We start from the raw sequence: 21,332 nt of genomic DNA, 5'->3' as shown, positions 1-21,332 counted from the left end.
TCCCTATATAACCCCCTCCCATAGGAGGAGTACCTCAGTTTTGTAGCAAGCAGTATGCCTCCCAAAATGGTCCCCATAAGAGGGGTGGGAGCTCTGTGTCCCGTGATGTACTCCAAGAAAAGGATTTTACAGGTAAGCTGTATTAAAAATCCCTTTTTCTTTCTCGTACATCACGGGACACAGAGCAGCATATTCATTACTATGTGGGATGTCCCAAAGCAATGCTTACAATGAGGGGAGGGAGACATCTTCCCAAGACAAAAGGATTTAATTTAGAGATAAACTCAAATCATAATAAATCCAACTTAGTTGAGAAAAAATAATTTTAAATTTTAAATTTTACTCAAAAGGGAGCCCCCGGAAATCGAGGGTCTCAAACTGCAGCCTGCAGCACTGCCTGCCCAAAGGCTGTATCAGTATTCCTTCTTACGTCCAACTGGTAGAATTTTGTAAACGTGTGGACAGAAGACCAGGTTGCCGCCTTGCAAACTTGAGCCATAGAGATCTGGTGGTGTGCTGCCCAGGAGGCGCCCATGGCCCTAGTAGAATGAGCCTTTAATGATAACGGAGGAGGCAACCCCTTCAAGCCGTAGGCCTGAGTGATTAACTGTTTAATCCACCTCGAGATGGTGGATCTTGCAGCTGCCTGCCCCTTTTTGGGCCCATCCGGTAAAATGAACAACACGTCTGTTTTCCGGATCTTCTCTGTAGCTTTAAGATAGGCCTTCATGGCCCTGACAATATCCAAGGTATGCAGCAACCCTTCCTTTTTGGAAGTAGGTTTAGGAAAGAAGGATGGTAATACCAAATCCTGGTTTAGATGAAAACTGGATATAACCTTTGGTAGGAAGGAAGGATGAGGGCGGAGAACGACCTTGTCCTTATGAAAAATAAGATATGGTTCCTTACAGGATAAGGCTGCCAGTTCCGATACTCTTCTAGCGGAAACTATGGCGACCAAAAATACTAACTTCCTTGTCAGTAAAACCAAAGGAATTTCAGCCAACGGCTCAAAAGGTTGTTTCTGTAAACTTGACAGAACACGATTTAAATCCCACGGGCAAAGCGGGGATTTAACTGGAGGATTAATACGTAAGACCCCTTGAATGAAGGTCTTAACCAGCGAGTGGGTGGCCAGCGGCCGCTGAAACCACACTGACAAAGCTGAAATCTGTCCCTTGATTGTGCTTAATGCCAGTCCTCTATCCACTCCTAGCTGGAGAAAACGTAATACTCTATCGATGGTAAATTTGCGAGAAAGACATTGCTTGGACTCACACCAGCCTACATAGGCCTTCCAGACCCTGTAATAAATCACCCTAGAGACCGGTTTCCTGGCTCTGATTAGGGTAGAGATTACTTTCTGAGACAGACCTCTACCCCTGAGAATCAGGGATTCAGCTTCCAGGCCGTCAAATTTAGATGCCGTAAGGCAGGGTGGAGGATCGGACCTTGCGATAGCAGGTCTGGTCGTAGAGGAAGAGTCCAAGGGTCTCCCACTACCATCTTCAGGATTAGTGAATACCATGCCCTTCTGGGCCATGCTGGAGCTACCAGGATAACTGGTATGTGCTCCACCCTGATCCTGCGCAGCAGGCGGGGTAGTAACTGGAGCGGGGGAAATGCATAAAGAAGTTTGAACTGATGCCAAGGGCAAACTAACGCATCGGTTCCGCAGGCCCTGGGATCCCTTGTGCGGGACATGAACCTGTCTAGCTTCTTGTTCAGTCTCGATGCCATGATATCCACGTCCGGCACTCCCCATTTCTGGCAGAGTGTCTGAAAGACCTGTGGATGCAGAGACCACTCCCCCGGCAACAGAGTCTGGCGACTTAAGAAGTCCGCCTGTAGGTTGTCCACTCCGGGAATGAATATAGCCGATATGCAGGGCACATGGGCTTCTGCCCACAAGAAAATCAAGCTCACTTCTTTCTGAGCGGCTTGACTCTTGGTTCCCCCTTGGTGATTTATACATGCCACCGCCGTGGCATTGTCCGATTGTATTCTCACCAGGAACCCCTGTAGTTTGGACGTCCAAGCCCTGAGGGCTAGTCGAGCAGCTCTGAGCTCCAAGATATTGATGGGCAACTGCTTCTCTGCCGCTGCCCAAGTGCCCTGGCGAGTGCAACCATCCAAAATTGCTCCCCAGCCCATCAGGCTGGCGTCTGTGGTTACTATCTTCCAGGTCACAGGACTGAAAGTCTTTCCCTTCAGGAGATTCTGAGGGTTTAACCACCAAGATAGACTTTGCCGCACTCTTGGTGAGAGTGGCAAAGGAATTTCTAAGGCCTGAGGCCTCTTGCTCCATGCTGACAGGATGGCTGCCTGCAGGATGCGAGTGTGGCTCTGAGCGTACGGAACCGCCTCGAATGTGGCCACCATCTTGCCTAGTAGTCGCATACATAGGCGAACAGTTGGCCTTTTCTTTCTTAGAACTATTTGTATTAGCTCCTTGATGGCCTTGACCTTTAATAGGGGTAGGAACACCTTTTGTTGTTCTGTATCCAATCTCATGCCGAGATATTCCAGCTGCCTTGTGGGCAGGAATGCTGACTTGTCTCGATTTAGGACCCAGCCGAACCTCTCGAGGTACTGAACCGTGAGGGCCACTGCTCGTTCCAGGCCAGGAGACGAGTGGTCTACGACCAAGAGGTCGTCCAGGTAAGCCAGGACCGTGACCCCTTGGGTCCTTAGATTGGCTAGGATTGGGGCTAGGACCTTCGTGAATACCCGGGGGGCCGTAGCCAACCCGAAGGGGAGCGCCACAAATTGGAAATGACGCTGAGCCACCGCGAAGCGTAGAAATACTTGATGTGGCTGAAAAATTGGCACATGAAGGTAAGCATCCTTTATGTCTATGGACGCCATGAAGTCGTCCTTCTGGAGCACGGCGACAGCTGACCGAATAGTTTCCATCCGGAATGAGCGGACCTTTAGGTACGCATTTACTCCCTTTAAGTCCAAGATTGGCATCGCCGTTGGGCTTTGGGATGATAAACAGGTTGGAGTAGAACCCCAATCCCTGTTCCCGGACTGGTACTTCTACTATCACCTTCTGGCATAGCAGATGATTCAATGCCGCCATCAATGCGGCTCTTTTCACAGGGTCGCCTGGTACTCTTGACTCCTGGTAATGAGGAGGAGGGAATTTTAGAAATTCTAGTTTGTAGCCCGTGGTCACGGAAGACCGTACCCAGCAGTCGGGAATGCTGGCCTCCCAAACCTCTGCAAAGAGACGCAGCCTTCCCCCCACCATCGTGGGTGGGGGCGCCCCATCATAAGGCCGACTTGGGGGCTGGCTTCGCAGGCTTGCGGTACCACTGCTTCTAGCCCCCTGTGGCTTGGCCCTGCGGCTTATTGTTAAATCCTGATCTTGCAGGAGGCCGTCGATACTGTTTGGTATTAGAGGGCCCCTGCCCCGGGGAGGGCTGGCGCTTAAATGTGGGCCCTCGGGCCTTCTTCTTGACTGGCAAGAGAGTGCTTTTGCCGCTTGATATAGTCTGAATATATCTATCCAGATCTTCTCCGAAGAGACGTCCCTCCATGGAAGGGAAACCCTACCAGGAGTTTTTTTGCACGGGGGCTCAGCCTCCCAATTCTTCAACCATAAGAGCCTTCTCATATGGATTAGAAATAAGGATAAACGTGACGCCTGCTGGATGGAGTCCTTGATAGCATCCACCGTAAAGCGTATAGCCCTGGGTATATCCGAAAATTCCTCTGCCTGTTGGGCAGGGATCAGTTTAAGCATTTGCTTAGTCTTATCTGATAATGCTTGGGCAACTTCAATAGCAGCCACAGCGGGCTGAACTATCGCCCCTGCTGAAGTAAAGGAGGCCTTAAGTAATGTTTCCAAGCGTTTATCAACCGGATCCTTAAACACCTGTAAGTTTTCTACAGGGCAAGTTAAAGATCTGTTCACACAGGAGATGGCTGCGTCCACCGCCGGGGGCGCCCACCTTTTGGAGAATTTCTCTAAAAAGACTCTATCTGGCTTGATCCAATCCTGAAATATGACATCCTCGAGTAGAGGATGGACCGGAAAAACTGCGTTGCTTTGAGGCGCTCTTAATGAGCCTAAAGCTGAAACCGCCGATACTTGAGGTTCTGGTATGGGTAACTTAAATGCCTCATGGACCATGTCCGTTAAAGCTTGAACCCACAAACTTTCCCCTTGGGAGGTTGAACTAGACTCCTCAGTATCCGGATCCTCGATCTCTGAACCACCCTGGTCCAAAACGTCAGGATTATCCAATTCCCCTAGGGAAAGGATCTCTGAGTCTGAGGGTTCCTGCTCGGGTGACGGAGACCTAGTCCGCTTTCTACCCGATATAGCCTTAGCTATTCTTTTTGCCATTCTTTTCTCTAGTTCTCCTAAAGAAACAGCAAGCACCCTCTCAGTGACAAAGCCGGGGTTGGATTGAACTGGACCAGCCCCAGCACCAGATCCCCCAGGTCCCATCAGGGCGTGCCCTGATATGTCCTGTGGGGAGAGCAGCGGCATAGCCGTGTCTGAGCCCTCGGATTTTGCGGGGGAATCCCCACCCCTTGTACCTTCTGACCTAAAAGCCATGGTACAATACCGAGGTACACCTGCTATCACCCAGCCACAGACGTAGCTAAGGGGATCTGCCGGTTTGGGAACGATAGAGACTAACGCCCAAACTGAGAAGGGAGATCAGAAGTACTTTCCCTTTTTCTTCTTCTTTTTTCTTTTTTTTTTATATATCTTTTTTTTTTTTTTTTTTAAGAGGAAAAGAAAAATACTCTGTCTCCTAATAAGTATTGCCAATAGCCATCTGCTGAAAAAAAGGAAAAGGAAACCTATCTGTAGGTTTGACAGTCTATTCTTTAGAAAACGACTGTAATCTTTCCTTCCGCCACTGGGTGTCCTCAGCGAGCTCCGCTCTGTGTCCTCCTCCTCTGTAACTCAGGAAGACACTGAGCCTTTTGGCAGCTACTGGAAGGGCCTCCCCTTCCTATATGTAAATCGCCGCCCACAGGGATGCGCCCCCACCCCAGCCAATGGCGCGAAAAAACGTTCATATCTCGGGCACGCGCGCGCCCGTCGGCGGGGCCATCGCACATGGAGGAGGACGGAGCGGCGCAGCACCCAGGCAGGTAAGCCCTCAGGTAGGTCACAGACCTCCTCTTAGCATGGGAAACACGGCTCCTGTATTTCACAGAGATCCCACACCTAGCGCAGCAGACCCAGCTAAACAACACTTACCAGGGAGGACACCTATCACTGGGGGAAAAGGATTTGAATCATCCTGTCTCTGACCATAGACATAGTGATTCCTTGCCAATGCAGAGCATACCCAGGCATGACCCCCTGTGCACCTCCCTCCAGGGAATCTGCTAAGAACCAAGTTCCGCAGGCTCCCCAATACTTACCTGCTCCATGCCGCAGGACTTTTGCACAGCAAGAGGTCCAATCTTCCCCCATCTCCGTGGGTGGCGTCTAGACCTTCAGGCCCTGGGTTCCTATGAAGGATCCACTGTCCTGGGCCCATATAGCACTCTGGCAACAGAAACATTAGGCCCCCAAAGGTTTCTAAGTTCTGGGCCCAGGGTCCAGCTCTCTAAAGAGAAAGCATTATGGGCTATACCCCATTGGTTTGGGGTCCGGTTACTGACCACTTTAGCGCTGAGGCCTTTGGACAGAACCGGTTAGCCCACCTTAATCCCAAGGATGTGGAGGCAAGCTAAACCATGACCAACACCTAAGACACTGGCGTAAAAACTGAGGTACTCCTCCTATGGGAGGGGGTTATATAGGGAGGGGCACTTCCTGTTTGAGATTGCCAGTGTCCATCACCTGAAGGTACTCCATATAACCCACATAGTAATGAATATGCTGCTCTGTGTCCCGTGATGTACGAGAAAGAAATATGTTTTCCATACTTCTTTTTTAAAGAAATGCATCTGGGCAAGAAGATTGACAATGGAATAGGTAAATAAATGACCTTGAGAAATGAAGGGATAGGATGATGAGTTAAGAGCCTGGGTATACATATTTCATTAAATAGTATGCTTCAATATTAAACAAAATTCTCTGAACTGAAGAAAACTATGATTAATATGCTAAAGAAGCAGGAAAGTCAGGATATACACCAACCTTTATGTAGTCTACTAAATTCTGATATTCAATATAGTTTCCTCCTCCAACAACAAACACAATGGCCTGCAGGTAAAACACATTTAAATACACGATTAGTATAATCAACAGTCCTAACCTGATCACACATTTTTCACACTGGCTGTACAATCTGCAAAACTACCAACAACTCTATAGCAACAGGGCCTCTCTGGGTTGCGCATGCGCTGTGCGTTCCTGTGTGATTCACATGCAGTTCTGTGTGGTCCCATTTTAAAATGAAAGGGCTGAAATTGCACCACTACTTTTGGAAACTCACTGCAACTGTATTGCATGCTTCTGTATCATATCGCCGCCGGTGTCCCGCGATCGGTCACCGGAGCTGAAGAACGGGGAGAGGTGTGTGTAAACACACCTTCCCTGTTCTTCATTGTGGCAATGTCAGTGATCGTCTGTTCCCTGATATAGGGAAAGACGATCATTGACGTCACACGTCCAGCCCCGACCCCCTACAGCTAGAAACACATATGAGGTCACACTTAACCCCTACAGTGCCCCCTAGTGGTCCTCCATAACTGTAATTGTCATTTTCACAGTAAACAGTGCATTTTTTAGCACTTTTTGCTGTGAAAATTACAATGGTCCCAAAAATGTGTCAAAATTGTCCGATGTGTCCGCCATAATGTTGCAGTCACGAAAAATCGAAAAAAAAAAATCGCTCATCGCCGCCATTAGCAGTAAAAAAATAATTATTAATAAAAATGCAATAAAACTATCCCCTATAAAAAGTAAAAAATGCATGCATCAAATACCACCAAAAGAAAGCTCTATTTGTAGGGGAAAAAGGACGCCAATTTTGTTTGGGAGCCACGTCGCACGACCGCGCAATTGTCAGTTAAAGCGACGCAGTGCCAAATCCCAAAAAGGGGCAAGGTCCTTAACCTGCATAATAGTCCGGGTCTTAAGTGGTCAAGAAACAGAGAAAAGCTTTAACAGCATACACGTAGGCACCTAAACAGCTATGTCATTAAAAAATTATAGAAAGGTTTAGAATTGGGTTCTTCTTTACACATGAAACAAATACAATTCCAATGTATCTAGTTGTTGTTGAACTCAGTGACGTGTGTGGATATTTTGCAGAAACTGATACAAATTAGTTACAGCTAGATTATGGCAAGAACTTGACACAGGACTGATTTTTATAGAATGTGAGTGTAAGAGGAGCTAAGAAACATAATTATGAAGAACAATTACACAAAAATAGAAAGTATTACTTCCTATGGTGTACAGATCTGCCAAAAAATGTAGGTACAACATGTGCAAAACTGTCTTGGAACTATAAGTGGTTGTCAGTCAATTAAGATATTTATATTGTGAATAAGGTGTTACTTGGCTTACCTCTTGAAAGGGGTTCTTGTTCCTTGGTACAGAACTGTTATTACAAAACAAAAAGGTACGTATTAATCCAGAGAATATTTCAGATTCACTCTAATGAGACAGAAGCTACTTAAAGAGGAACTGCAGTCTGCTCACATAATTTGTAATAAAAACATCTTTGCCATTCTGAAGCTTCCTTCCAACCACTTTGCATATTTTATATATACTTTGATTCTTTATCTGTCAAATATGCTGCAGAAATCATCTTCCCTCCACAGAGTCTGGCTACTACCATCTTAACTGTGGGCAGCTGAAGCCTCTTCACTTACTGGATTTACACAGACACACAGAGGCACATCTCCAGCTGTGCAGCTCCTGATTGGCCCTCTTCTGACTCATTCCTCCTCCCTTACTGGCAAACTCTCACAAGAACGAGGGAGAGCTGTGTATGATGTCATAAGTCTAGGCTTTTTTTCAGACAAGAAACAGGAAGTGGGCTGTATAAGGTATTTACTGGCAGAAAAAATATATTTTGCTATCCAAAGTTAAAACAACAAGGGCAAAAGATTTAATAGATAAAAAGTTGAAAACAATTATTGAAGGTCTGCTTTAAAGGAACCTGGCAGGACAGAAATCGGAGAGCTGTCACTGATCACTTGATTTGAACATTTATGCTCTTGGACTGTGATCCTAATCTGGACTTTACTGCCTGGTGTGTCAGTCATCCAGACCTGGGCTTTAATGCCATTGTATGTCACAGCCACTTTGATCCCGCTATCATTGTTTGGTGCATCACTATCAGAATGATCCTGATATCACTGCAAAGGGTCCCCCACCCAATGAAGTGTTGGGACTCCTGACCTGCAGACGTATAAATCCCCGTACACACGATCGGAATTTTTCAGACGGACTTTTTCCATCGGAAATTCCGACCATGTGTATGCCCCTGCGGAGTAATTCCATCAGAAATTCCGATGAATTCCATTGGAGTTTAGATAGAGAACTATTTTACTCCAATGGAATTCCGTCGAAAACTCCAATGTGATTTTGGTCGGACAAAGGTCCGATTGTGTGTGCGGGGCTTTACAGGTCAGTTACTTACCAAGTAATGAAGCAAGGATGAGGACAACAACCTCAGTGCTCAAAATGTATATTATGTAAACCCTGAACCTCTTCTACTAGCTTATTTGATCTGGTAGATATAGAGGTGAAAGAAATGTGCTATATCTGTTTCATGAGTGCAAACGATACCTATTGGTCCTACCAGAAATCTTATCAGTTTAATATTTTATGTGCTTCCTGCCTAAGCTGCACTGTTATCAGCCTTGTTCCGAGTTCTTTTCCACATACTTCCTCCCTAGCCTTAGAGTAACTTTTAAATACTCCTAAAAACATTTTGTCAAGGGCAGCTCCAATATTTCTATCCTAATAGTTCCTTTTACCTATATATTATATGGTTGATCAAAACTATAAAAGTTTCAGACTCTGTATCTATCCAACAGGACATTCTTTAGGAAAATCTTTAAGTGCCATTGTGCTTCCTACTTAAATCACTTCTCTAGAATACATTTAGGCCTCATGCACACTAGACGTTTATACAGCTGCTGTTTTTGACTTCAGACGTTTCTTTCTGCAGCCAATAAACTCTCCAGCATGTTATCCTATGTGTCCAAGCTTAAAAACACCAATAAACGTGGCTATTCTGCGTTTATCAGCGTTTTTGAGCCAAAAGCTTTTGTTAAAAAAAGCTAAAAAAACACTACGGCAAAAAAAAAAGAAAAAAAAAAAAAAAGTGTACAGCTAACGCTATTGGCATTTTTTTTTTTTAACATCCAGTGTGCATGGCCTTAAAGTTAGAAATTAGACAATTGCAAAAAACTGCCAGACTGCAAAAAACAAAACAAAAAAAACATGTGCTTGCATGCACCTGTTGGCGTAAAAAAGTACTTTATTATACAAACATGCAGGCATGCAAGTGTCACCTGTCATTTCCCCGCAACATCTTGGGATCAAAATATCTGTAGTCATCTGTTTCCTATAGGATGAAAAGCATAATCTACATGAGTACATTAAAAGAATGAATACACAGCCAGGGGCGGACTGACAACTCATGGGGCCCCCGGGCAATAGAAGATTATGGGACCCCCGGGCTTACAGATGGCCACCACGCCAGGAGGCAGTGCAGAGGTGGGGCAGCTAAAATCTTGGGATTTTCACTTTTATTTTTATTATTAAACAAACATTATTGAGATGTCACACAGATGTGTAATCACAGCAGAAGCAAGCTGCCGGCGGTGCTCATACATGCGCCCTTCCAGGAAGTGTCAGATCATGTATATATACGTGATCCGGAGCACAGGTACTGCCCTGTAGCAGTAAAACTGCTATAAGGTGGACCTAAAGTGGTTAAATAAAATGTGATTACCATTTAATTTGTTTACCATTGTGACTTGAAATGTCGTGCAGAAATGCTGTACATAAATGTTTAATCAATTTACAATGCCTTGAAAAAGTATTCATACCCCTTGAAAATGTCCTCTTCAGTTATGTTACAGCCAAAAACTTAAATGTATTTTATTGGGATTTTGTGCAATAGACCAGGGGTAGTCAGTCCCCGGCACTGGTGCCGCCAGCAGCACTCAAAGCCCCGTTTGCCAGCACTAGACTCCCTCCCCATTAGCAGAGCAGCACATGGAGGTGTCAGTGAGACACTCTATTACATAAAATCCCAATAAAATACATTTGTGTTTTTGGTTGTAACATGACAAAATGTGGAAAATTTCAAGGGGTATGAATACTTTAAGGCACTGTAGGCTGCAGCATTTTTAGAAATCAGCTTTGCTTTCTATGGGTATTTAAAGTCATATTTTTAATCACTTCAACCTTCCAAAGGTTTTGGGTTGCTCTACTTACACATATGGAAAATAAATAACAGTAGAGTGGTGAACAAGGCAAAATAGAAAACTACAGCCAGACAGGAAGCATCAAAAATATTATTTTCACAGTTCACTTGTCCCCGGCATACTGTACATATTTTCACATAATGCTCTTCAGATCCATTTACAAAAGGTGTTCACTTTATAAGAAACCAATTTAAAACTTTAAATGTAATATGAAATACTATTAAGTTTAAGTAAAAAAATTATCAAAACACAAAGTTTGGCTCTGGATGTAGGTTAGACAAGTACATGGAGATCAAGCTTTGTATACAAACACATGGCCCCCAGAGCCATCCATTTTACGAGCTCCTGGCAATGGAAGCAACTTTAAGGAGGGCGTCCGGTTGGAGCCAGAGTCATTTCCAAAACACATTTTTTCTAATTCCTTTTTTAACTTGCAGCTGGGAGCAAATAAAATAAAACCACCAATCACAAAAACACAAATATACGAAAAGGAAAATAAAAACAACTGGTAGGAACAAAGTGATCCTGAAACACTTTAATATATTTATGATGCTTGGAAATGGGAGGTAATAACGTAGGCTTAAGGCTGGCAAAACAGCTGCAAACGTTATATGCCTACTTTGAGGTTATAAATATCAAGAAAAAGCTCAGATTTTACAAAGTAAATTATAACCTGTTGTCTGGAATACTTTGATCTTGCTTTATTTATTTTCTTAGTGTTACAGGCATTTCTGTAACAGTAGCTTACATGCGGGAAAGGCCAAGGTACTAATTGACCAATACTGTAAATCTGACTGTTACTTACCGGGTTGGATTTCACCTCCATTAGGCTATCAAGAACTCGCGTGACTGGCAGGTTCTACAAAGACAAAGGCTGACATGTATGAACTGGGGAACAATAAATATATAGACAGATTTGTCACTATCTGATGTAACCACAAAGCTTTAAAGTGAAACATAGTATATACAGTATGCATCAGCTAAAGTATAACTTCAGTCATAACTTTTTCTAGTATAGAGTGGGGTTATACCACCTCACAGTCAGGGCTTTATTGATGCTTGTGTCCTAGCTGAGGGTGACATCAGTAGAGAGGTCCAGAATGGCATACTCAAAAAGGTGCTGGGAACACTTAGACCAGCATGAGATGAAGGAACACTTCTAACAAGCCTAATAGCTCTGGCAAGGCAGCTCCCACACAGCAAGGCTGCACTTGATGGGTAGCCAACGTTAGCTTAAACCATAAAAATACAGAAAGGAGCACCAGACCAAAACCTGATAAATCAGTCTAAGATAATTTTAATTGCTGGTAAAGAAAGTCATATAAAAACAGCCAACGTATTTTCGTGGGAAACAAAACGTGCTTTATATCAGGGCTCAGCACAAAAAAAACTCACCACATGGAGTAACTTCTAGACAACAGTTGCTGAGCAGCAATGGAACATACTTGTTTGGTGGCAACTGACTTACAGGGGATTTTCCCTGTTTGCAGGCATTTTGTCTTACATACTGTTGTGTCTCCGGAACAAGAAGTTCAGGGGACTCCATTACATGGACCAATAAAAAACATATTGTAATCCTTCTAAATCTATCCTAAACTCAGAAAAAAGTTTTTGCTAGATGCTGAAGTTATACATTCAAGTAAAAATATTAAAATAATATATATATATATATATATATATATATATATATATATATATATATATATATATATATATATATATATATATATATAAAAATCATGCTTCTGCAGATAATTAATAAGTATATAATGAAGTGCGAGGGAGGCGAGTACAGTATGCGTTTCTAAAGAATTACAGTAAAACTGTAGCTTTGCCCTGCATGGGTAAAACCCAGCTTAATTTTAAAATAATTTTACTTCAACCCATAGAGATCCCCAAACCTTTATGGTTTAAATCAAAGTGCACATTATGTTAACTAGATTACAACTTGTGTCATTTGACAAGTATAGCTGTTAAGCACACACAAGGCAAGGCATATTTAGGCTGCTGTAGAGTTTTATGTAGCTTAAACAGTGTTATCAATATTATTATGTCAGAGCATCCATGCCAGCATTACAACTTCATCACAGCTGGGAAGCTAGAACCTGCCTGTATTTGCTGTCAAAAGTCTCAAACTTCTGGCTTGGAGTTGAGAAATGTAGGGAGCCCAGTCTTGTCCCATGGCTTAGTCTTATATTGATGACTGATATATGTGGTATTATGTTTGGCGTAAATAAGTACAATATAGTGAAGCTCCAATTTAAATTTCCATAGACACACACATTACTAACTCTATATATTCACATCTTGCAGCTGACGTTCTGGGAAGAGCAGACACATTTACTAAGGGCACAGCGGGAGATGTGACAGAAGGTTCTGTACCAAGTGCGTGTATCAAATGTCCAAACACATTCACAAAGCTTCTTGTTTTGAGCAGCCAAAACAAACAGGATAGGGGAACTGGGCAGGATAGGAAGGCAGCTGCATTAACCCATATGTAGATGTGATGGATGGGAACACAAAGAGTTTCAGCAGTACAGAATTCAAAAAGGGGAATAGCAACATTAGTATCAATGCAATTACCATTAAACTGAATGCAGGCTGTGTGTTCTGTGCAGGACTGGATGGCCAGACAGCTGTGTATATGTGGTGCACCACAGTATAATGACATGCTGAAGACAGGGCTAAACTTACATTAAACCCTATCTGCAGTCACTCAGCACATGCAGCTCAATTACACTCTCGTCAGTGGTGGATGAGATTGTAGTTTACACTTGTCAAAATAAAGCTTGCTCCATAGTCTGTTTACCTGCTGCTTTAAAACCAAGTTTTTCACCCCCTCCATGACAAACTGTGACCCCGTATTCATGACTCTGGAGAGCAGCCTGGAAGTAGAAAAAAGAAGGCAGGGTATAAAGAGATGCATCCTCTGTGCCAGATCCTCCACCCTGCACAGGCTGCAGAGAAGACCATCATTGTACCAGAATAAACAGTGTGTAGCTTTGAAGGCTTCGGTTGTGGATGTGTCTATGTAATCTGTCTGACAGTAGAGGGAGAGGGAGCGTAGAAGGACAAGAGATCCTCTGTGGTGGAAGGGAACTGTGAAATGCCAACCTTGGCAGCTTTCCTAGCTTCCCATGGAATGGCATAGAAACACTAATTGGGATGGAATATGAAAGTCACAATACTACTAGGAGGGCTGCAGCCTACTTTTGGAGAGCAACAGGTCACATACAGGTGACTGCTGCAAAAGGAGAGGACATTATGTAGTGTAACGTGCAGAAGAACTACTATGTAGGAAACATAAAATGGGGTTTCCAAATTAGTGTTTTTTAAAATTTATTTTTGTTTCAGTTAAAAATAATGTTGCATAGAATGCATCAAGATAAAAAAAACTTCTGCCTTTATAACCACTTTAAAGCCATTAGAATGATTTGGCCAATCTACTAAGTTTCACGTGGAAAGTCACAACAGGTCATTGGCAGCAATGTGGCAGGAGGATTGAGAAAGATTTCCACATATTATAATGGTCTACACATTATTTTAAAATACATTTATTATTTTGTAAATCTCATTTTCTGCACCTAGCTATAGAAGTATTTGCAGTCAAACTCTTTATTCACATAAAGTTAAAAGATGGGTTCAATAAAAATACATTATAAATGTATACATATCATCGATCACTGGTGTCCAAAAATATAGATGGTCAAAGCGTGGTGATTAATCCCAACATGTTTCGCCAGGATTGGCTTCTCCAGAGAATATACAGATCACCACTTTTCACAAAACACCATCAAAGAGAGTCACTGAGTACATCCACAACTATGTGCGAGGCAAGCTCTGTGCGACCACATGTCAAATTTTATTAACAAAAAGTACTGCAAGGACTCCAGATCTTCGGTAACCATCGCTTGATATTGGCGTAAAACAGCCACTAAAGCCGTGATAAGAAGCCGCAGTGGTCACCCTCACATTCCAGCCATTCGCCCGCACACGGCTGCTGGAATGTGAGGGTGACCACTGCATCTTCTTATCATGGCTTTAGGTAACCTGATAAGATATTTCTCTTGAGATTTATTTTACTGCTACCTTATTGCTTTTCTAGTTGCACTGTGTAGTACATTGAAGTTAAACAGTAGTGTCTGTATCAATGGATTATTCCTGATTAACATTATTTGGAGCACATGGATTAAGTCTGTTGGAATTGTTTCTTTTGCTTGCTGGCCAATCCCTCTGTCCCAACATGCCTTTTGATAGCTACTGAAAGGCTGGAATGTAAGAGCGACCACTGCGGCTTCTTATCAAGACTTTAGTGGCTGTTTTATGCTAATATCAACCAATGGTTATTAACAAAGAGTACTGCAGTGGCGCCAGATCAAGCTGTGGTAACCATTGGTTGATATTAGCATAAAACAACCACTAAAGCCAGAGGGATAGGCCTAGTAAACAAAATAAACAATTCCAACAGATTGTTATAACCCTATATGACAAATTGACTTCTGTAACAATTACATGTGTTATATGAATGGAAATTGTCCTTTAAAGTGATATTAAAGTCTTTGGTTGTTTGAAAATAACAAACATGTTATACATACCTGCTCTGTGCAGAGGTTTTGCACAGAGCAGGCCAGACTTGCACTCCTGGCCCCTCCCTCCTGCTGAGTCCCCCCCCACAGCAAGCAGCTTGCTATGGTGGCACCTGAGCTGAATCACTGTTTTGTGTGTCCATTCAGGCATGGAGCCATGGCTTGACCCCGCCCCCTCTCTAATCATTGGCTCACTGACTTTGATTGACAGCAGCGGGAGCTAATAGCACCCCGCTGCTGTCTCAGCCAATGATCAGGGGAGTCTCGGTCAGCGAAGACTCTCGTGCAATATTGGGGGGGGGGGGGGGGGTTGCACACATAAGGTTTTTTTATCCTAATGCATTACCAAATAAGACCCGTACCATTACGCAGGTAAAGGACCTGGCCAGTTTTTGCGATTCGGCACTGCGTCGCTTTAACTGACAATTGCACGGTCGTGCGATGTGAAATTGGCGTCCTTTTTTTCCCACAAAAAGAGCTTTCTTTTGGTGGTATTTGATCACCTCTGCGGTTTTTATTTGTTGCGCTATAAACAAAAATAGAGCGACAATTTTGGAAAAAAAAAACACCAATATTTTTTACTTTTTGCTATAATAAATATCCCCAAAAAAGATATAAAAAAACATTTTTTCTTCTCAGTTTAGGCCGATACGTATTCTTCTACATATTTTTGTTAAAAAAAAAAAAAATTTATAGCGTTTACAAAATAGGTGATAGTTTTAGTAAAAATTTTTTTTTTTACTACTAAATGGCGGCGATCAGCAATCTTTTTCGTGACTGCGGCATTATGGCGGACACATGGGACAATTTTGACACATTTTTGGGACCAAAAATGCTATAAAAATTCATTGTTTACTGTGAAAATGACAATTGCAGTTTGGGAGTTAACCACTAGGGGGCGCTGAAGGGGTTAAGTGTGACCTCATATGTGTTTCTAACTGTAGGGGGTCGGGGCTGAACGTGTGACGCCATTGATCGCCTTTCCCTATATCAGGGAACAGACGATCTATGACAGCGCCACTGTGAAGAACGGGGAAGGTGTGTTTACACACACCTCTCCCCGTTCTTCAGCTACTGTGACCGATCGCGGGACTCCGGCGACGATCGGGTCCGCGGGTCCCACGGTTGCGGAGCTTCGGACCGGTTTGCGGGCCTCACGGCTGGACACTTAAAGAGGACGTACAGGTACGTGCTTGTGCCCAGCCGTGACATTCTGCTGACGTATATGTGCAGGAGGCGGTCCTTAAGTGGGTAAGATAAAAAAAACTTCTGACTTTAGAACTACTTTAAGAACTGTCAATGTGCAACAGACAGATACAACCCCTGAATGTATGCATTGTCTGCTCTTGTTGCAAATAAGGAAAAAAAAATGGTGACTGAAATCGTATAATACTGTTATTGTTGTAAAATGAGCACTATATTATCAAAATATACAATATGGTGTTAAAGGAATGTGCACATTCTCGGTTTTATTTTACCTCCTACCCCTTTACTCCTCGAAAAAAAATATTACAAATTATGAGAGCTAGGACCTTTAATTTAATAAACTCCAACTAGTAAAATACACGCTAACACCACAAGTACATTTCTTACCCTTTGGATTTAGTTGCAGAAAGACCATAGCTTGTCGGTCCTGATGCCATCTTTGCAAATGCTCTGAATCAAAGAAAAAAAAATTATTGAACAGACCATGTTACTGTAATAACAAAAAACTACAGTACTTTGGTCATGCTGTTAGTGGTAACTACAAAATGCATAACATAACTGTACAACTTACTTCCATTGTTTGATGTAATTTAAAGGTGCCAAATTGCATCCTGCATCCTCAAGTGCCTTCTTATACTGATCCAGGTCAGTCTGATACAGGGAGATATAAGAAATAACATAAAATAAATGTTCACCAACAACAGTCCTTCAGCTCCCAAAACCCTCTGCTACAGTTGAAATTCAGTTGGGCTCATATTAAAGCAAAAGTATTCTATTAGAGTTTCAAAGGAAAAAACACAAAAAAGCTGAGAAGACATGAAAGCTGACACTCATTTTATACCTGAATATATCTAAAAAAGGTATAAATCAGATGGAGAAATAAAAACATTATTTAACTGATGAGTTAAGCTGTATAACCATGAACACGAGTCTCATTGAAGAATGAGATATATAAGGTAATAAAATACAGTCATGTTCAAAAGTTTGCATACCCTGGCATAAATTGTAAAATGGTGGCATTAATATTGAAAATATGACTGATCATGCCAAAAAAATTGTCTTTTATTTAAGAATAGCAATCACATGAAGCCATTTATTATCACATTTTTGGATCCTTTTAAAATCATAATAACAGAAATCACCCAAATGGCCCGATAAAAAGTTTACATACCCTGGAATGTTTGGCCTTGGTACAGACACAGAAGGTGGCACACACCGGTTAATTTCCCAAATGTGTGGCTTTTTAAATCACAATTAGTGTCTGTGTATAAATAGTCAATGATTTTGTTAGCTCTAACATGGATGCACTATGCAGACTAGACACCGAGTCATAAGGAGGTCGAAAAGAACAGTCAAAAGACCTGCGTAACAAGATAATGAAGCTTTACAAAGATGCAAAAGGATATAAAAAGATATCCAAAGCCTTGAATATGCCAGTCAGTACTGTTTAATCACATTTATGATCTACCTGACCATGGCTTGGTATCAAGAGATCCCCAAATTTTCCACTTCTAATTGATTGAACAGTATTGACTGGCATATTCAAGGCTTCGGATATCTTTTTGCATCTTTGTAAAGTTTCATTACCTTGTTATGCAGGTCTTTTGACTGTTCTTTTCTACCTTCTCATGGCTCAGTGTCTAGCCTGCTAAGTGCTACCATGTGAGAGCTAACAAACTCATTGATTATTTTAGGCAATGTAGTGGGAGTATACATTTTTTGGTGTGTTTTTCCTGCAGCGCGCATAGGGCAGTTCACTGATTAAAGTAGCTCATTGAGCATGTTGGCACATTGTGGCTTGCACGGTTTTCACTATGCATTTTTGCATATGGCAAAACGTGCATTGGCTTCGACGTGTACAGTGCTGTTAACAATAAATGGCACCAAAAGCGCAACAAACTTATTTTATATGTTATGGGAACATGCAGATGTGCATGGAGCCATACTGTAAAACCAGTCTGGCATTTAATTCAATGCCACCCTCTGAATGTTAGTGCAATTGTAGAAGGAGGTAAAGAATAGAAGTTCCCATATTTCTTTCAGTAAAGGATTACTTTGAGGAATCATCTGTATCCCTGGTAGATTTCCATTTGCACAGAAGCTTCATTTTTATTCTAGACCAGGGATCTCCAAACTTTTCAAACCACGGGCCAGTTTATTGTCCTTCAGACTTTAGGAGGATTGTAGTCAACCAGGCAGAAAATGTCCTGAGCTCAGTATCAGTGAGAATAAATATGGTCTTGAGGTTGGTGGTCAGTAGGAGGAATAGTATCCCATCATTGGTATCAGTGGAATAAATAGTGCCCTCTTGTTGGTGTCAGTGGGCGGAATAGTGCCCAAAGGGCCAGATAAAGGCTAGCAAATGGCTGTAGTTTGGAGACCCCTGTTCTAAACTGTGACACTATAAAAGATTTCATAATTCATTCATGAATGTATTGGAAATGTTTTCAGCAAAGTATAGTACTGGCAGTACCTCTGATGGGGGCTGTGCAGACGTGATGTAATAGATCAAGAACAACCGCATCTTGTCTTCTGGAGTTCCGGCTACAAACAAACAGCAGGATATATATATATGAACATGTAAAACACGCAATAAAAGAAAACCATTTGCTGCTTGACCACAAGTAAATTGAATAATAAATTATCCCCAAGTCGAGCATAAAGTTTCAAAAGGTGTATGTGTAAAGAGTTTGTAGTTGATTCACTCAGTCTTAGTGGCTGGATTACTGGTGAGTGCATCAATACGAACACATGTTGTTTTTAGAGCATCCTGAAAAAAATAGTCCTGCTGAGAACAAAATGAAAAAGACCTATGTGACACCAACTATTAGAAAAATTACAAGGGCTTACTACTTAAATGTAATAGTAAAACAGTGTAAAACCCTGCTATTAAAGCCAAAGCCAATGCCTATAGGTCTCTCCATGAGCTTGTTGCCACTATGCAGCTTTCTCTAAGTTAGGAAAAAGACTGCAAGAGGCAAGGGGTGGCAAAAGAGGCAATATGCAAGCATTCAGCTGGAGGAACTGAAAATACATGTGGATGACTGTATAGTATTGACCAGAGCAAAAGAAGAAGTAGGAGGAGCTACGCATGACGTCACCCACGGCCATCCTCTTGGTTTAAGATGTAAATACAGAGCGCTCGTTATTTGTGTTTGAGACAAGTTCCAGACTTGAAAATATTTTTGCATTATTTAATAAAATTATTATCTAGCAGACAGCACTATATTATTTCTACTTGCTTTCATAAACCGCTACTGTTACTTCCACGGAGGAACCGCTTTCCTGGATCCATATTGGCCATAAGGAAACTTTTGGATCCTGATAAGGGAATGCTTGTTTGGCCGTTCTGTTGGGTGAGGGGCCATGCTTGTAAGGTGAGCGACCATCTATATATACGGTGGAGGTGCTTACCTTGAGGCACTATTTTGCACCATCTGGGATTTTCAGTTCATGAACTTCATAGCAATAGCCGAATAATTTTAAATGCGCCAATTCAAAGCAATCAACCATGGGTAAAAGAATGCAGATGATATAAGAATGCTTCTTATATCACTGGGATTGGTAAAGTCGTCAAAATAGATTTAGACCCTGCCTTTAGTAGTAGTCACTTTGACACAAGATCTACATCAATTTCTTAAGAACAGACTGGGGAAATAATCTAAAATAGTGCCTGCTAAAATATTTACACACCAACGTTTGTACATATATCAAGTAATTTTGTTTGGCATTTATTGACTGTTGAACCACAAAACTACCATCAATTGCTTTTTATTAATCCAGTGTAAACAAGCTTAGGCATATGGAAATCTAACTAATATGCATTAAGTTACATGAAATATTTATGGCTGTGCATAGGCCCCTTAATTTCCAACATTTTAAATGTGTTACAAATAAACTTCAATGTACTGCTTGGTGTATCTGATACACAAACAAATATACAAGCTTGCGGGTAGAAACCTAATAAAAAACACAAATACAGCTTAAAATCATGCAGGAATAGGCTTTTCTGAGAGCTATAGTTTAAACTGAAGCATGCTGTGCTAGCATACACCTAGCAGTCTGCATTATTATTTACTGCCACATTGGCATTGGGTTTTATAATCGATTACTGGAGTTGAGGTGAGTAGCTTCAGGTCTACAATTAGCAGGTACAGTTTAGAGGCAGATTTATTATTATGTTTTGTTGAAAGGGTTAGCTCTTCAGATGTATTAAACTTGTTTTGGCTACGATTGTTTCTGGTGTGATAAATTGCTTCACTAAAAGCTACATGCTCAAAATTTCAGTATATAGTTGAAATATTCTGCGCTTACCAAGATAGTGATGTGAACGTGAATATAATATCAATAAAAAATAGTTGAACAAATTGGTGAATATATGAGAAAATTAATTTGCGAAAAAATATATAATGTGAAAAACATATTTTTCAAAAATAAATAAATAAATTATATATATATATATATATATATATATATATATATATACATACATATACATATACACACACACACACACACACACACACACATATATATATATATATAGCTATATATCTATATATAAAAAAAGTGTAGGTCCCGCTAACTCCAATAATTAAATACTCAATTCACACACATCTATCTATAAACACGTAAATATTATTAATCATGCACTCAGTAAAAAGCAATAATAAAGGTAATCAAATAAACGTGTGATTATGTTGTATTGTTCAAAAGTCCCAAAGACAAAGTTGTAAATCAAGTGATGATAAATGTTCATAGAAACGTCTGATGCAGTGCCTTGATATCTGCAATATCAGCTAGTGGGTGTTTTTAATATCCCAGTGGAGAAATATAAAGCCAGATGGCCTCTTACCAGACAAGAAGGACCACAAATTATGAGGGTCAGACATGCTGGATATATACAGTGATCACCTGTAGTATTCCACTCGGTCTGCTCCAAACATTAGCCACTTTCCTCCACCACAGACAGAAAGGGTGATTAAAAGATTCCAAAGCTTCCAATCGATTTGTCTTGTGTTTCTTTAATATATGTGAAAGATTAAGAAAAAGAGGAAACTTCATAGTGCAGTAGAAATGGTTGCTTTATTCGAAGTTTTGCACAAAAACAGCAAAGAAATTGATACAGACACAGCCATAAGCTGCCAGCTGATGTGTGGT

The 21,332-nt window shown here is 41.7% G+C and overlaps 1 protein-coding gene across 2 annotated transcripts in view; it reads right to left on the bottom strand.

Annotated features, from left to right (window-relative positions):
* The window catches only part of SCFD1 (sec1 family domain containing 1), a 183,273-nt gene that overhangs the window by 7,282 nt on the left and 154,659 nt on the right, over window positions 1-21,332 (bottom strand). The window contains exons 16-23 of one of the 2 annotated variants that reach the window (XM_040332180.1): window positions 18,646-18,716; window positions 16,744-16,823; window positions 16,560-16,622; window positions 13,190-13,265; window positions 11,186-11,239; window positions 9,460-9,512; window positions 7,499-7,532; window positions 6,122-6,187 (exon numbers count right to left, since the gene is read on the bottom strand). In XM_040332180.1, the coding sequence (XP_040188114.1) occupies window positions 6,122-6,187; window positions 7,499-7,532; window positions 9,460-9,512; window positions 11,186-11,239; window positions 13,190-13,265; window positions 16,560-16,622; window positions 16,744-16,823; window positions 18,646-18,716 (497 nt within the window). The remainder of the gene's footprint in view (window positions 1-6,121; window positions 6,188-7,498; window positions 7,533-9,459; window positions 9,513-11,185; window positions 11,240-13,189; window positions 13,266-16,559; window positions 16,623-16,743; window positions 16,824-18,645; window positions 18,717-21,332) is intronic. The other variant, XM_040332181.1, reaches the window with a different exon arrangement.

This window comes from Rana temporaria, chromosome 13, assembly GCF_905171775.1.
Source record: "Rana temporaria chromosome 13, aRanTem1.1, whole genome shotgun sequence".
In the NCBI taxonomy this organism is placed as follows: domain Eukaryota; kingdom Metazoa; phylum Chordata; class Amphibia; order Anura; family Ranidae; genus Rana; species Rana temporaria.
The sequence above is the reverse complement of the archived record's forward strand: the minus strand, read 5'-3'. Positions and strand labels throughout refer to the sequence as shown.